An 18941-nucleotide genomic window follows, 5' to 3' on the forward strand; every position below is an offset into this window, starting at 1 on the left:
TATTTCAATATGAGATATAAATAAAACTAAAGAAATAAATAAGGGTGAAATGCAAATGCATAAAAGCATAAATAGATACATACATTTAAAAAAAAAATATATAAAATAAATGAAAAATAAGTGCAAAAATGAATAAATAAATACATTTAAAATAAATGAATAAATAAATCCAAAATTAAATAAATACATTCAAAAATTAATACATGTAAATACATAAATAAATAAAAGTGAAAATTAAACAGAAGAGTAAATAAATTAGGGAATTAATACAAAGATAAATTTAAAGTATTCAGATCCTTTAAACATCATAATATGACTTATAAAGATAGGTAAAAATAAACATAGTACACAATAGTTCTATGTTATTTTTATTTATTTATCTGTGTTCAGCTTTGTTGTCCTTGTTGTAGCTGTATGTCTATATCTATTTGAGATATAAATAAAAATAAAGAAATAAATAAGGGTGAAATGCAAATGCATAAATACATAAATAGATACATACATTTAAAAATATATATAAAATAAATAAATATAAGTGCAAAATTAAATAAATACATTCAAAAAATAATATAAATAAATACATAAATAAATAAAAATGCCCACCGGCATTTTAAAAATATATATATTTTTTAGAGGGCGACCAGCATCCCCAAGAGGCTGATGCCCTAGGCGAACGCCTATGTGGCCTATACCCTAAGCCGGCCCTGACACAAAATACACATTTAGGTGTTTATTTCACTACTTTGTCTATAGTCTGTAGATTTCTCCTAAATTCACCAAAAGTTAGCATTAGATAATGCCTCATTTGCATATTTAAACATAACATTTCAGAAAACTTGTAATACAAATAAATTGTTGGCTTAATGTAAACTGGGAAAGTTTCACGGTGATATGTATTAGTTAATATTTTTACTCACTTGCAGTGTTTTCAAAATGTAGTGAATTTTACAATCCTGCTGCTGCTGTTTCTCTGCTACTGTCTGATGTCAGCATATCTGTTATGTAGTAATTGCTGTTACATGTAAAGCTTGTTGTGATTGTTTGTCTTTACTACTTGTTACTCTCTCTTGTTTTTTATTGCCTGATACGGTTTGTCTGCTACAGTCCGCTGATTGTTTGCCTTTCTGCATTTTCTTTTATGTAATGCTTTTCATGTACTGTATGTCAGTGCAGTCTTTTTAACTTTTGATATATCTTCCCCCTTCTCTCAAGAGTCTTTGCCTTTTACCAGGCCGTCATTGTAAATAAGAATTTGTTCTTAATTGACTTGCCTGGTTAAATAAAGGTTAAAAGAATAATCCATATCTTTAAAGGCTGTTTTTTTCTCAGACTCTGAGCCAGAAATCTCCACTTCAGCAGCACTTACATCCACCAAACTTTCCAGTTTCATTCCTCTTTATATTCTGAAGGTTTTTACATAGGGGTTTCTTCATATATCATTCATAGTCTGATTTAAACAACATTTTTATACCTAAAAACATGGAGAATTTTTTTTTTTTATGGCTGTTGACAGTATTTTCTGATTTAATGTTCACATTTCTGTTCTGGAAATTTATGCAAATTATATTTGATGAAATAATGCATAATTTGCATATTTAAACATAACATTTCAAAAAACTTGTAATACAAAACAAAAATTGTCTTAATGTCAGTAATCAACAGGGGAAGTTTCATGGTGATATCTACTAGTTAATCTTTTAGCCTATTCACCTGGGGTGACTCCCTTCAAACGAGTCTCAACAAGTGACGTGAAGCTGTTGTGGTTATTCCTACGTTCAGTGAAGGCAGCATGAGGAGCTGTTGGGAGGAGACCTGCTCAACAGGACAGGACATGTATCTGTATCTTCACTTTCTTTCAATCGTGTCTTCTTCTCTGAAATACTGTTTTCTTTTTGTATCTGGAAACAAAAAATACTCTTCTAAAGTAATGTTTCAGAAGACCTGAACTCAAGGCCCACTTAGTAGCTTTTGGTAAAGCTTTCAACCATATCACACAGTCTTCATCAGCAAATGGAGTTTTCATAGATCTGTTGACATCACTTTTAAGACTTCTAATCTGCGTTGTCTTAAAAGTAAAGGATAAAACTTCATTCTTTCCTTTGGAAATAGTAGTTTGACAGAACAGACTCAACTCAAGGTCCACTTACTAGCTTGTTCCTGAGCTTTCCACCCTATCACACATGTTTTTCATTCTCAGTCAACACAGATGAGAAGTCCTAAAAGTTCTGTGGATGAGATCCTAACAGCTACTCCTCATGACAATTCAGTAACCTGCATTCACAGATGAAGACAGTGATGTGGTTGAAAGCTCCAGAAAAAGCTAGTAGCCGACCGTGGAGGACTGTGAGTTGAGGTTAGTTATTATCAACGTCAAGAATTAACTTTAACGCTTAATACTGAAATCTTTTTTAAGTATTTGGTTTTGGAAATTAACTTTACAAAATGTGCGTAAGAATAATCACATTTAAAATCACTGAAAGAAACTAAAAAGTCTCTGAGAGTTTATTTATAAAGCACTGTTTGTACATGCAGTGTAAAAAAGTGCTGCAGGGTGAAACAACCAACAAACTAACAGTACATTTCTTCTTTTTTAGTGCAGTTTCTTGAGTTTCTTGCTGAACAGTTTGTGATATAATTAACTTTTCAGAGGCTTAAAAGTACATTTTATGTCAAAGTGTGCACAGTTTGTGTTGCCCGGAGGCATATCTGCAAATTCTGGGACCCTGAACAAACGTTTTTCTCTGTTAACAGCGAAGGAAAAAGCAAATTAGGAAGTTTGTGGTGCACAGAAACTTAATGCTGTGTCTCAGGTTCCGTCATAAGACCTGAGGAGAGGTGAAGATGATCAGGATGAAGATGATCAGGAAACACAGCGATCACACTCACTTCCTGAATCTATCAGATCTCTAGAGAGGAAGTGTAAAGCCGAACTGAGGCTTCGTCACAGAGCTAAATGCTGACCTGAGACCAGATTAGGACACAGCAATTATAGCAACACTAATCACATCCCTGAGAAAAACACAGTGACCTAACGGGGCTGTTTTCACACACAGATAACGCATTCAGACAGTAAGGATATACTATTTAATTTATCTTTAGCTGCTGAGTAAAAGAATTGAATCACTACAAAATACTTAAAGGTGCTAAAGAGTTTGGGAACATGTCTGTTGACTCTGACGGCTCTCAACATGGCAACGGCTGGGCTGGCAGCTAGTAGCTAACCAACCTGATGTCATGGGAAGGCGTATAAATACCACAACATTAAACAGACATTCTGCGTGTCATGAGTACGCATTTTAACGTTTTATTTGTACACCACGCAAACATTTGCAGTAAGATGAATAAATAAGAACGTAAACTAAATAAAACATGTACAAAAAACACGTCACAATCGTTACTAACGTAACTTACAAAACAAAACACCGGTCACCAATGGCCTCGAACACGGGTCTCCTGGTCAAAAGTCCAGTGTTTGTTGGAGCTAACGGTACTTACAAATGCAACAGAGCTAACAGAGCTAACAGTGTTAGCCTGGGGGGAACCAGAGGGTGCTACACCTCCGCGCTATAGCACAGCTAAATGTGTTTTATTTGTCACTATCAAACAGGTCTGAAGTATTTAGTGGTCTAGAGAAGCTTTAAGGAAGCTCTGTGACCTTTGACCTTCTCTGAATCTGGACTGGAGGTGGACAAGTCGCTCTTCTTCTGTCTCTGTCTCAGGTTGTCAGGTGGGAGATCGGAGCTGACTCAGGCTCTGCAGACCCACGATGCATCAGTGCAGCTGTCACTTAACCACGTTTGACTGACAGGCCTTGTGTGCTGCCATTGTTGTTTATTTCTGTGGTGGCTGAATTAATGCAGACTGAACTTCCTCTGGAACAGGTCAGTATACTGTATGTCATTATCATATATTTATAGTAAAAGCCAATAGGGCCTCCTATAGCACCCCCTATACTTTTAGACTGAAGAGATGTTAAAGGGACAGTTAAACCCAATAAACAATAATTCCTTTGGCAGATAGAACAGACAGAACAAGCAGATGAGTGTTTGATGTTGGACTTTTTTGTCGACAGTTTGAACTCTAATACTCTTGTCTCTGGATTGGAGCAGAAGCCAGAGGATTGGAGGCTGTGATAGCAGCACGTGGAACCACATAATGTTCATTTGTCCACATACTTTTCGACACATCATGTCCTCTACATTGTCACAAAACTCTGTTACATAAATGTAAAGTGCAGTGTGCAGTCAGCCGTGTCTCTTGTAATGATCTTATAGCAGCAGCTCAGGCAACCTCTCCCACAAACCACTCCCCCGCACCCCCCCCGACCCCACCCCCCAATGGCTCGGACACACAAGTCCAAGCAAAGATGACATCACTGCACACTCAAACATGACTCAGGCGGAGCTCTGCATGCGGCGGACCGTGAAGCTCAGCTGCCTGCAAACTCTCCCATCTGTCGCCTGGAATCCAGAGCCTCATCAGCCTCCCTGCCGAGCGCCATCAGCACCCCAGAGATCCACCCAGCAGGGGTTGGGAGGGGGGTCAGGGTGGGGCGGGAGGAAGTTATGAGGAGGGGGAGTCAGAGAGTCGGTGGTTGTCTGTCCACACAGACAAGCAACAACATCACGGTCAGAGAGAATTAATCCAACACTCGGTGGTGGCATGCCGGCTGCCGTCTGCAGCGATGGGATTGCAGACGGCAATCCCCCCCCCCAGTAATGATCTCCATCTCTCTCTGTATACTGTATAACTTCCCCTCTGGCTTCCTCTCTTCTGTTGTCGTTCTGCTGCTCTGAATCTGCTCACTATGTGCCGTTATTTGAAGGCGTTTGATGACACAGAGGAATGATCGGCCTCCTAAAGTGAACTGGGTATTCACCTTCATCCACATTTTCGTTTTTAAAACGTATGCTACGTTTATGCCTAGCGTCAACACTGATCCAGCGTTTTCGAGCCTCTAAAACGGAGACGTTTGAAAACGCTGTTGACCCCGTTTTAAAACTAAAACATATTAGTGTGGCTGTAGCCTCGGTCTTGGCATCTTCTGGACGTGGATTAGACAAAAATACTCATTTAATTCAACTTCAGCCTTTGAGTAAAATAATTAAATCACTACAAAATACTTAAAAATGATAAAATCCGGGGATTTGGGAGCATTTGTATTGCCTCTGATGGCTCTCAACTGTAGAGAAACAAATATTTAGGTCCCATTACTGTAAAATAAAATAAAGAATAAAAATAGCGATGGCGTTGGGGGCGTTCATAACAGTTAAATGCCATGAAAACGCCACGATGAACCAGGGTTACTGATGCTCCATGGAGTATGTAGCCCCCTCGCGTCTTCTTGAACATATATTCATAAAAGTAATATGCAGAATCATGTTTTATTTTGCCAACCTTTTCAGAAAGTTAAGATTGAACTGTCACATTCATATAAAGAAATGTGCTTCAAATTAGTTGCTCAACATGTTAAGAGAAACATAACAGAGCGTATCTTTCTATCACAGTGAATGACGGAGCTTCGAGATACATAATGATTATAGGTTTTCATGTTTCCACGCATCCATCTGGTGCTGAAATTCAGCTCTGGTCTATACATTAATTACTACACCAGAGGTATCTACAGGACCACCATCACGCCTGATGAAGAGGTATAAATCCAGATTAATGTCCTTCAACTGCACGGCTTAACTCCTCACAGCATTACACCTCCAGTATCACATTATGCTTTACAACTCAAGGTGTGTTTTGCCTTGTGAGGCTCAGCTTTAACAAAGTAGAAAATGCATTATTAGTGGACATGTATAAACAATGCATAAACAGCTCTAAATATGCAGCAAAATGGGAATTACACATTTACTGTGTTTGTTTTAATTGTATTGCAGAGCAGATAAAACTAACATAAACATCATATATGTATGTGATATGCAGAATCACGTTGCCTGTTGCAGAAGACTGTGTATCTGGGTGGTCAGGTTTCCATTTAAATGTAACACAAATTTTAGCCAAACTTCCAGACAATCTACAGAAGAAAATGCAAATGAATGTGCATTTCCATCCACTACTGATATACTTCTGTAATATGAGTTCACTGGTTTATGGTGCCATTAAACCACTGCAGAAGAAGAAAGTCTCAGTTTGTTGTGAAACTGTTGAAGTATCAGACTGTGAAAATACGTCATTAGAAAGACGAGAAATCTAAAAGTGTGGTAGTGACGTCTCTCTCTCTGAAGCTACGATGCCTGTTTGTTTTCCTACTGGGATGACTCACACCGCAAACGGGTCTGATCCTTCTTTAAAACACATCAGGTAAGATAAGGTATCATGGAACATAGCTACTGTAAGTTAGCTAGCTAGCTAGTGTTGGTGACGTATGTTGTGCGAGACGAGAGATGTAGTTCACTAAGCGGTTTCGCACAAAACTAAATGATACTACAACAAACCTACGACAAACTGAGACTTTCTTGACTTGAAAAATGATCTTTTAAATTGACAAACATCATATGTGTGACTCATGGTGAAATTCAAACGGGATAGAAAAAATATTTGTCTCTCGCCGTTGACTACCGTTTGTATTTTTTTTTCCGAAAATGTTTTTCCATCTCTTTATTTATCCGGAGGGAAACATGAATGTCTGAATCAGATTTGATGGCAATCCATCCAATAGTTGTTGAGACATTTCACTTAAAGCCAAAAATGTCAACCTCATGGTGGCACTAGAGGAAAAATCATCTGAGAACCATGATTAAAAATGTTGACCTGCTGGTGGCGGAATAGTGAGAGGATCAGCAGCGTCATTAGGATTCATCATCTGGGGAACGTGACCGTCTGGACAATCATGGCGCTAATATGACTGAAAAGGACATGCTGTTTTGTTTCCTGATGGGCTATCTATGGTCCAACACAAGTCAAAGAAGCAGAGAGTCAATGCTAGTTGACACTTTGACTTGTGGTTTTGCATCTCAGCCCAGTCGCACAGCAGTTCGTAAACAGTCACGAAATTCAATATATTGATTCGTGTACAAAGAAATTAATTAAAAAAAAATGTTCATGATGGTCAGCGCAAAATCAATTTGTATGTAATCCACGTAATTGTGAATAGGGAAGTATGAAGAGCGGTGAACGCCGCTTAGGGAGGAGGTCGTGGTGGATGGCTAGGTCAAAAAACACAGAACTTTAACCCGGGAGACCGGTGTTCATGTGCCGTGTGAAACCAGAAGTCAGCGTTGATTTATTTGTCACATAACTTCTGTACTTAAGTCACAGCAGAGTTATTTTAACCCAAACCGCGATCTATTCTTAAACTTAACCATGTAGTTTTGTTGCCTAAACCTAACCAAGTCGATCTATTCCTAAACCTAACTAAGTAGTTTTATTGTTTGTAGTTTTATACGTGCGTCAGGTGTTGCTGGACGTTCGTAGGAAAAAGCACGAAAATACGTTGTTGAAAGTCGTGCTGAGCGTCACGAAAAAAAGTGAAATTTGTGTATATGTACACGAATCAAATAGATTACATTTTGTGACTATTTCACAAACTCCTGGCAAAAATCCTGTATTTTTTGACCCACCGATCCATCCTGACCTCCTCCCAACACAACATTTGTCACTCTTTATATGTCCTGCCTCACGATTACGTGGATTATAATTTAATTTCGTGGGATATATATGAATTACAGTGTATTACTGAGTGCAATTTTAGTGACTTATTCACAAAGGTTAATAGTATAGTTGTCTTCGTGAATAAATGCACATAAAATAGTCTTTAGCCTGCAGGGATGTGGTGCTGAATTCATCTCTAACACACAAATCCCTGAAGACATCATTAAAACCACATGGGGGGGTCTTGTAGCTTTTTTTTTTATTATAAATAAATAATGAGACACACTTTTTCATCATCATGTGCATGTTTTCTTTAAATGTAGTACATCAGAGCACGCTTTCTGTGCACGCCGTTACCGTATCATGCTGACTGAGGATGAACGCTGCATTTAAAATTGAAAGACCTGGAAAACAGTCAAGCAACGGGTTGATACATGAACGCTAATTTGTGACAGATTTGTGTTTTTGTCTGCGTTCTTCTCGTTGTTTTGAAGTGTGCAGCTCAGATAGGACACAATGAATTACAAAGTATTTTCATTTTATGATATATTATGCTACTTTATACAACTACTCTGAGGGAAATATTGTACATTTTACTCTATAAAATATAAATAAATTATAATGTATTATTATAGATTTAACTACCCAGCAGTATATAAATAAGTTTAAAATAAGCTCCACCTTTACCAGCTGCATCATCAAAGTGATGAACGCATTAATGCATTAATAATTATAATATAGATCATTCTGCATAATAAGTACTTTAGGTACTTTGAGTATATTTTTATACTTTTGCACATTTACTTAAAGAAACAGCGTGTAGCATTTAGTAGGGAAGCGACTACTGGACGCCAGTAAAACGTCCGCCTAAAAAGTGCCTTACAAAAGTAAAACTAAATTATTTCTATTCTATTGTTATATTCTACCGAAATGGCCTGTGTTGAACAATAAAACATTATAAATATAATAAGCGTTTCAATAATTCCAACATGGCGGCAGCAGCCGTTGTCAAAAAATACCAGTTTCGCCTCATTGCTTCTATACTCTTTGGAACGGACGAACCAAAGACTGGCTCTAGAGAGAGCCTTTTATGTTTTTACGTTACCTGAAGCTTGTGAAACTGCGATAACGTGAGCCGCAGAGTGCAAAACCGTGGTACCACCAGCCGCCGTCTGACTTCCGTTGCTCCTAAAGTCGTGTTATTATGGTTTGGATGGTTTTGCACTCGGCGGCTCACGTTACCGAAAGGGAGGAGTGAGTGGAGGGATACGCAATTGGTTGCAACCTGCAACCACACCACTAGATGTCGCCAAATCCTACACACTGTACCTTTAATGTAAGATTTTGAATGCAGGACTTTTACTTGTAACAGAGTCTTTCTACATTGTGGTAGAATTACTTTCACTTAAAGGTACAGTGTGAAACATCAGTCAGTGGAGCAGAAACAACATACAGTATGTGAAGTTTAAAACAGGTGGAATTGCCCTTTATGTGGTTATAAGAGGAGAGGGAGTCATGAAATGAAGCAGCTGACAGGTTTCCCGTCCAGGAACAAACTCAAAACTCTGTAATCTGAAACATCGGACCGCGGCCGCTCGCTGTGACCTCCGGATTAAGGATTACCCGCCACACACAGAGAAGCACGGGATTATGCTTTTGTTTTGTTGTGTCCACTTCTGCCAACGCAGGACAGGAGCCAAACCTACAGATACATGATACTATTAGTCCAAACAGCCAGCGTTTGTTTACTACTGTTCACTCAGACCGCTGCAGTCACAGGTTTCTGAAATAAAAGATTGAAGTAGGTTCCGAGGAAAAACCAGAGTCTGGACAGGATTAGACACCAGAGAGCTGGTGGTGTTTTAATTATCAGTGAGTTCAACAATACAAGCAGCACTATTAGTCAGTCGGCTAGGGAATAATATTGGCATTGTACGTTTCTGCAAACCACGGATACCTTGAATGTCGATGTTTTTGCAGAAAGTGGCGTAGTACAACGAGCGACATGCAGAGCAGGTGATGAAGTATATGCAGTGACCGTTATTGAAAGATACGTGCTATATATGTGGCGCCTTGGCCCTCCAAGAGAAGGAATTTGGGCACCCCTGGTATAAAATGATGTATGTACATATAAAACTAAGATAAAAATACTCACTTTTTTATGATTTGCGTCCTCCTCGGTCGTCTTCCATACAGTCCACTTTGGCTCAAACAGCGACGGATGGTGCGATCTGACACTGATGTACCTTGACCTTGGAGTTCACCTCTAATCTCTTTGGAAGTTGTTCTGGGCTCTTTGGTTACCATTCGTATTATCCGTCTCTTCAATTTGTCATCAATTTTCCTCTTGCGGCCACGTCCAGGGAGGTTGGCTACAGTCCCGTGGACCTTAAACTTCTGAATAATATGTGCAGCTGTAGTCACAGGAACGTCAAGCTGCTTGGAGATGGTCTTATAGCCTTTACCTTTAACATGAAGGTCTATAATGTTCTTTCTGATCTCCTGAGACAACTCTCTCCTTAGCTTTCTGTGGTCCATGTTCAGTGTGGTACACACCATGATGCCAAACAGCACAGTGACTACTTTTCACCCTTTAGATAGGCAGACTGACTGATTACAAGTTTGAAGATACCTGTGATGCTATTTACAGGACACACCTTAGTTTAATATGTCCCTATGGTCACATTATTTTACATCTTTTCTAGGGGTACCATCATTTTTGTCCAGGACAGTTTCATTAGTTTGTTTTTTAAAATGATTCTGTTGAAACACAATTCAAAAGCAATGTCTGATTTTCATTAGTTAATTTTCAGTAAATCTTTATTTACTATTACTTTTGTCAGTTTCAAGTTATTTCAGTGACCATTGTGGGTTTTTCTTTCTTTAACGGAAGGGTACCAACAATTTTGTCCACGTGTGTAGATCAAAGCCCATTCTATTACATGACTAACTGACCTAAATTTTAATGTATGTCAAACATTTTTGATGGCATAGCACTATGTACTTTTTAAATAATAATCAAATGCAAAAACTGTAAATAATACAATATGGCTCTTACACTGCCTTGCCTTGCCTTGCCTTAATAATGATTCTTCCTCAGGATTCACCGTCAGATAAATGAACCACTTGGATGAGAGGAGACACTCCCATCCTCCTCATCCTGGTGCGCTTCATACTATAGAGGGGGGGGGGGGGGGGGGGGGGGGGGGGGGGGGGGGGGGGGGGGGGGGGGGGTATCCTCTGTCATCAGCATCATCAGCCAGCCAATAGAGGAACCAGCGGAGGAAACACTTTACCAGTCTCTCTCTCGGAGCGGAGCTGAGCAGAGCGCAGCGGATCCATCCTCGCGCTCAACATCTGGCACACCGGAGAGAGAGTTCTCTTTCTGGTTCTGATGATGGACTCTCTATTTCTACCTTGAGGACTAGTGGATGTTAGTGGATGTTAGTGGATGTTAGTGGATGTTTGCGGATATCCAGCAGAGGAATGCGGCTTCACGGACGGCTGGATTCTGCGTCTTGAGGGGGATTTAAAGCTGAAAGTGAGCCTGTCATATTTAATATTATTTATATAATTTAATATTTTATATTATGTGAGCATGAATGTGTGAGTCAGAGGATGAATTAAACCTTATGATGATACCAGGAAACTGGTTTTAAAAAAAGTTGCTTTGGAGGTGCGCTAAAAAACAAAAGATCTGTGGGTTTTCCTCAAATGATGATGCTTTCCTTTAAGAAACTGTAGAACAGAGTGAGTGAGTGAAATCTGCTGGTTAATAATACATCTTTTTAAAAAAATGTTATTGTGTTATAAAGTGATTACAAAACAAGTGAAGACATGATCAGGGACATATATAAAAAAGACCAAAATATATTATACAGAGAAAGACAAATAACAAAGTACAAAAACAAAACAAAACTAAAACAACACAAGGGGATGAAAGCAGGTTGAAGAATGAGTGTGTGTGTGTGTGTGTGTGTGTGTGTGTGTGCGTGTGTGTGCGTGTGTGTGCGTGTGTGATGTGGATAATGGGTGGGTGTTTGGCATTGAATGAGGCTAGATGGTCATATATGACATATATCTACTCTTAAACACATAAAGACATCCTTCCTTTTATGTGTAGAGCATAGGGGGAACAAAAACAAAACAAAAAGAAAATAAATGAGTAAAATATATATATAATACAGTATATACACATACACATATATATTAATAATATGAATAATAATAAAGATGATGATGATGATGATGATGGTCATGATAATAATGTCAATAACAATGATAATACCAACACTTACAATAATAAGTGAGATAAATAAATAAATAAATAAGTAAATAATAACAATAACAAAGACATTTTTTTTTTAAGTTAATTCGAAGGTCGTATATAATTATAACTGTGTATGTGTGTGTGGGTGGGCAGAAATGTGTGTGTGGGGGTGGTACCTGGTCAGACCTACAAGGGAGCCGGACAGAAGCGCAAGTATCCTAATACATGTTTAAAGTGTGCGTCCTGTGAGACGCACAGACTGCTGGACAGAGTGGATCAAGTGATGTTTCTCTCTCTATGCATCCCGGGGATTATTGGCTGCATGTGCAGGATGTTTCTGCATGACTGATTGCTGCAGATGGATGTACAGTGAAAACAAAAGCTCGAGGATACCACATCAGAAAGTGAAAAGCAAAACAAGTGATGACAGGAGAGCTGCTGAAACGTGGAGCTCCTCAAAACTGAATAATCTGTTTGATGATTTTCACGGAAGGAACAGTAGTAATAAGGAACATTTTAAATCAAATGGCGCGCTGGAGGCTCATCATTAACCCCAAATAAGCCTCCTGACAGTTAGCTATTTGTTAAATTAGACTAAGTGTAACTGATGGAGGATGTCCAGGAACCTGACTTTGCAGCGCATGCAGATTTGTGGCGGATTAAAGGCGCCACGAGCCCAGCTGTTTTTTTTTTACTACTACAGCTGTTGTTGTCAGTCACCTCTCATCTAGCTGGAGTAAGTAGTGTCCATCGTCCATCATCCATCCATCCATCCATCATCCATCCATCCATCCATCCATCCATCTATCCATCCGTCCATCCATCCATCCATCATCCATCCATCCATCCATCCATCCATCCATCTATCCATCCGTCCATCCATCCATCCATCATCCATCATCCATCATCCATCAGCCATCATCAATCCATCTATCCTTCCGTCCATCCATCCTTCCTTCATCCATCATCCATATATCTATCCATCCATCCATCCATCATCCATCCCTCCATCTATCCATCCGTCCATCCATCCATCCATCCATCCATCATCCATCATCCATCATCCATCATCCATCATCCATCAGCCATCATCAATCCATCTATCCTTCCGTCCATCCATCCTTCCATCATCCATCATCCATATATCTATCCATCCATCCATCCATCATCCATCCCTCCATCCATCCATCCATCCATCCATCATCCATCAGTCCATCCATCATCATCTATCAATCCATCCATCCATCCATCCATCCATCCATCCATCCATCCATCCATCAGCCATCCATCCATCCATCATCCATCCCTCCATCTCTCCATCCATCCATCCGTCATCCATCCATCCATCTATCATCCATCTATCCATCTATCCATCCATCCATCATCCATCTAACCATCCATCCATCCATCCATCCATCCATCCATCCATCCATCCATCATCCATCATCCATATATCTATCCATCCATCCCTCCATCCATCCATCAATCCATCCATCATCATCCATCCATCCATCCATCCATCATCATCTATCAATCCGTCCATCCATCCATCCATCCATCCATCCATCCATCCATCCATCCATCCATCCATCCATCCATGTATAATCTTAAACTTCAACTTGCCCTAAGTGGTTCATGCAATCAAATTTAAAGCTCTGCAATTGGAAGTTGGGAGATGTAGTTGACTCCTCTCATTGTTTTATTTTTATTTTCTAACATATTTGTCCATCTTTTGTACTGATGATTCACAACCAGGTCTCACGGGAAGATGTATAAATACCACGACATTACACGGACATTCAGTGTGTCATGAATACGAATTTTTGCGTTTTTCGCGTTTCCGCAGTTAGGTTCAGGCAAGAAATCCACTTAGTTAGGGTTAGGGAAAACATCATGGTTGGGCTAAAATAAGTACGGAAACTAAGTAAAATACTTAAGGAAACAACTACAGAAAACATATCACAAACATCAACAAAAAACGTGACATCGTCACTACGTAACTTTAAAAAAAAAACACTGGTCAACAATGGTCTTGAACACGGGTCTCCTGGTTTAAAGCCCAGTGTTTGTTGTAGTATTTATATGCGGATTGCGTTTACATGGAAATCAAGAAAGGCGTACTGATTTCACGCTAATTATAAATGATCATTATTGTGGCATTTATATGCCATTTTGTGTGAACGGGCTGAGATTCAACCAAAGAGTTTCATGTCCATCAGAGACTCGAACAGTATTTATGCAAAAAATGATATTTACTTGCAGGCCTAAGGACACATAAATAACTCCTCTCACTTTGCTACTAGAGTTGTTTTGATATGTGCATCGACTGACATCTTCCTCTCTTTTAATTTCAGGCTATGAAGTGAATGTTGCAGTTTATCCAATGATTGAGGCCAGCACTCTGACCATGCTGGACCGAACCGAACCGGCACACTGCACCGTGTGCTGCTGTACGCTGGCCAACAAAATCCTCATGGTGCTCTTCATGGTGCTGCTGATCTTCGCCATCTTGTTTGGGAACTTGGTGACTCTGGCTGTGATTTACGGGACTAAACACTTCCACACGCCGCAGGGATACCTGAAGGCGTCCCTCGCCGTGGCTGATCTGGCGGTGGGGATATTCGTGGTGCCGCTCTCCGTCTACGCCGAGGTCTACCTCATGGTCACGGATTCGGCACCGGAGTGGACTTCGTACAACTCTCAGTTGGTCAGTTTCCACCCGTGCAACTTCATCGGCCCCATCTTCGCCGGGTGCACCTTGGTCTCCATCACGACCATCTTCCTGCTGACGATTGAGCGGAGCATCGCCGTGTTGCGTCCGCTGCACAAGGACTCTGTGATTACACGTAAAAGGACCACGATCCTCATCGTCCTCTCCTGGGTGGGGAGCTTCCTCTTGGCGGTGTCGCCGATGGTTTTCAGCAGCGAGATCGCTCTGGAGTACAACTCCTGCAGCCGGATGTGTAATTACGCGCTGGGGACCATCGGCGAGTTCCCCAGCCAGGCCTGGAACATCCTCCTCCTCTTCCCGGCGTTTGACTTCACCCTCCTCGGTGGAACGGTGGTCATTAACATCATCTCTCTGTCCAGCATCAGGCAGCACTCGCGGCGCAGGAAACACCTGGCCGAGAGCGAGTGCCAAAGCAAAAGCAAGCCCACTTTCTCTGACATTAAAGCAGCCAGAACAATAGGGACGCTGACTGTAGCGTTTACCGCCTCCTTCACCCCCATCGCCGTCTTCGTGGTCGGGAACGTTTTGGGGAATAAATGGTGCAATTTTTCCTTTTTTGCCTTCTGGATTTTGGCCACCAACAGTTGCTGCAATGTTATCATTTACAGTGTGCAGGATCAGAAGTTCAGACTTTGTGCACATAAGCTCCTCATGCCTTTCCGGAGAAAAGACACAACCAAGGGCTGAAACGTTCAGGGACCAAAGACTTGAGTTGCATCATTTAGATGTTTGTTTGTCACACAAACTCTCCTCTCGTCTCATTGAGAGGAGAGTCTGCATGTTCTGTGGATTGCTGTTGTGAAATTACAGGGTTTTCTTACATCATTGAAAAGCATGGAAAGTTTTCAGATCACTATTGTTGGATATTAAACGTCCCTCGTTGTGGGCGTTTGTCTCGTTCTGTGTAACAGAAGCCTGTTTCAGTCTGTGGAGTGATCAATTAAAACATGATACAAACAAAATCTGATTTGTGATTGCACATTGGGTAAAGATGTATTAGGATATTTTAAAATGTTTGCTTCAGGCACCAAAAATATGCTTTAGCTATTTCTATAGGCAATGAGTCAACGTGAGTGTTTTTACATCCCCCGATCGGATCTGAAGTCCATCCTGGCCGCATCGATTTCAAAAGGTAAATATTAAACATGTTCAATATTTCTGAAGGGATATCCTGTTGTGTGTGGGGAACCCCGAGGACAGACGATGACGGCGTCACGTGGGAAAGAACGACAGACAATTGAGAACCAAGCTGAATGAAGAAGGAAGGACAACCACTGCCGTCATGGCGGCCGCGGTTAACGCATGAGCTAATGCTAAACGTGAAGCATAAAGTAGTAGTAAGATGGAGCTCAGAAATGCAGAACCAACTGGTTGATTAGTGTTTATTTAACGTGTCTCCATGACTTCATCCATCCATCCTTCCTCAATTTTCAGTACAAAGTAAAAACTAACATCAATAATTCTTCCTGCCCGTCGTCCGCCATGTCTGTTAACACTAAAGTCACGTTTGATCGCCAGAGATTTTGCGAGATTTCTTTTAGTGGGAACTCTTGTTGTTGATGAATGAATCTGTAAGTGTGTGGTGTGCTGTTTTGGCAAAATTGATTCTCTCCGCACACTATAGGAACAAAACTGATAAATTTAACACAACATGTGGTTGTGTGTGGACTCTCTCACATTTTACACATCTGGTATGATTTGAAACATCTTGCAGCGTGGGCCAGCCTTAAGGGGTGAACAAAATCTGGGTACTGGACACGAGATGTAAAGATGTTGGACAGGCTGATATCAGTATCCGAAGCAGAGCAAAATAACATAAAAATAAACCACTTACATATAATATTTGTGTGTTTCTGATGTCTTGTTCAAGCTGCTCTGTTCCTAAAATGATTAACACGCATGAGAGGAATGAAAAATTATAAAAAAGGTTGATGCATATTTAAACACAGCTGCATTTTTAAAAACTAGCTGGCAAACAATCACAGAAGGCTTCCTCTCGCTCCACATAACCGCACGCTCTTTATCTGAAGACTCAATACTCTCACTCAATAAGCAAAGAAAAGTCCGACAAACGAGCCTGAAAATATATCCTCCGTTTCTCTGACGAGTATTGAAGCTGCCGTCCTTGAACTGCCTTCATCACACAGAAGCTGCTGCAGAAAGAGAACCGCAATCACAATCGCTGTGGGTGACATCACTTTCTGCCGTGCACCTCGACGCCGGTGAGTCACAGAGTGGAGGGATGAAAGGGACTGAATCAATGAGAGTGAGATGAGAAGGAAAGATGTTGGAGTCACTGTCCTCGGCTTTACTATCAATGAAGCTCATTGACTGAATCTCAACTGATTTTAAGACCGGAGGGCGAGAGATGCTTTTATTTTCTGGTGATTAATGAACACTACAGCCTCAACAGACCACTAGAAAGGCTTGGTGTAGACTAAATGGTGTGTCCTGTTTCAATATAAATAAAGCAAAGCCAAAGAGGCGATGCACTGAATCCTATTTTACTTCCTCCCGAGTATTTCAAGGCAGGAATCCCTGAGCACATCATTAATGTTCTCGGCTGCTTGTCTTCTGTTTCATCTGAATGACATCAGAAACGCCAACACACACACCTTTCCTCCTGAAGTTTACTCTGTAAAAAACAAAGCTCACAAAGAGTCTCGACCATCCATCCGCCCACAACCCTGATTCCTTCCCCTCATCCCTCCATCCCTCTAGCACACGATTTGACTATTATCAGGCCATTAAATGTGTGTTATCAGACGCTATAAGCCTCATAGATGTGGGTCAGTAGGGGCCTACTACGCTGGAAAAGTGAAAGCGAAACTTAAAATATATTAGGGCTGTCAAAGATAACGCGATAATAACTCGTTAGTGCAACTTTGTTTTACCGTAACTAATTTCTTTAACGCATTAACGCAATTGATGGCGTATGTTGTTCCTAAATGTGATAAAAACATTTTGCTGTATATTTTTAATTTTTTTCTATTTGATACTTTTCTTCATCAATGTGCTTGTGGTTAAATATCTTCCTTATATCTAATCTTGGTTTTGAGGAGTCTGGAGCTTTGCTTTTATTGAAAATCAAAGATTTTTATTACATTTTTATATTTAACTCTTTTTTTCTCTATGCAAACTGATGTTATTTTGGTAATGTAATAGAAGATAAAAATGTCGGCCTGACGGTGTCTCGACAGCGAAGGTCTGGGTATCAGCAGTTCAGCTTCACAGACTTATATTAAAAACTATTTAGGACATAAAAAGTAGATAAGAAGTTTGAAAAGTGGTGTGAGATGTTCATGTGAGTTAAGTTTGTAGCAGATTGCATTAAAGATGAACTATAGATTGACTGATAAACAGGGCTGCAGTCTATATTCCCCTCTGCTCTGTGCCTCTGTGGATGGATTTAACCCTCTGGAGGCTGTTTAATAATCTCATCAGACAACCAATCAGTCAGTCAGTCGGTCGGTCTAATTGAGACGTACGAGCCTCTGAAACCAACACCAGTCAGGACTTATTTACCTTTAGAGGGTTTCAACTAAAAGAACTTCTTCAGGTTTGAGGTTGGGTAAAAAGGATTTTGTCTCTAACTGACAGATGTGTGTGCAGCAGAGTAACCAGTGCAGCAGGAGCTTCGTTGAGGAGCTTTAGACGCTCGTGTCAATATGGATTCAGTGTCACAGCGTTGAAGCTGCCCGTTCACAGATAACAGATTTAACTGCTGCCTCTCGCATCTAACGCGGCGTTCAACACACACTTTCTGCTCTCAAGCTTCAGCAAACAGCTCTTCCTCTCTGGCTGCAGGACATGCACCCAAATGTTCTCTTTATTTTGGAAATGTCAAAGAAATGTCTCTGGTTTTTAGGTCAGTCATGTGTTAAAGGTAAAGCTGTTGGTGAAGGTATTTGCTCGAGAAGTCTGTAAGCTGTTCCTTGTAAAAGCCTGATTACAGTCAGTCTGACAAACCTGGCTTAACTAAAAAATGACTTTAATCTGACATACAGACGTAGGCAAAGTTGTTGGTAACGTTCCGTTAAAGAGAGAAAAACCCACAATGGTCACTGAAATAACTTGAAACTGACAAAAGTAATAATAAATAAAAATTTACTGAAAATTAACTAATGAAAATCAGATATTGTTTTTGAATTGTGGTTCAACAGAATCATTTTAAAAAACAAACTAATGAAACTGGCCAGGACAAAAATGATGGTACCCCTAGAAAAGATGTAAAATAATGTGACCATAGGGACATGTTAAACTAAGGTGTGTCCTGTAATTAGCATCACAGGTATCTTCAAACTTGTAATCAGTCAGTCTGCCTATTTAAAGGGTGAAAAG

At 40.2% G+C, this 18941-nt stretch overlaps 1 protein-coding gene across 1 annotated transcript; it reads left to right on the forward strand.

Moving 5' to 3' along the window:
* Positions 1-10914: 10914 nt before the first annotated feature.
* On the forward strand, positions 10915-15540 carry LOC119496381 (5-hydroxytryptamine receptor 1B). Its single transcript, XM_037783644.1, has 2 exons — positions 10915-11140; positions 14224-15540. Exon 2 carries the CDS (start codon positions 14253-14255, stop codon positions 15285-15287), a length of 1035 nt encoding a protein of 344 aa, XP_037639572.1. The 5' UTR covers positions 10915-11140; positions 14224-14252; the 3' UTR covers positions 15288-15540.
* The last annotated feature ends 3401 nt before the right edge of the window (positions 15541-18941 follow it).

Source organism: Sebastes umbrosus, chromosome 11 (assembly GCF_015220745.1).
Source record: "Sebastes umbrosus isolate fSebUmb1 chromosome 11, fSebUmb1.pri, whole genome shotgun sequence".
NCBI classification, from domain to species: Eukaryota; Metazoa; Chordata; class Actinopteri; order Perciformes; family Sebastidae; genus Sebastes; species Sebastes umbrosus.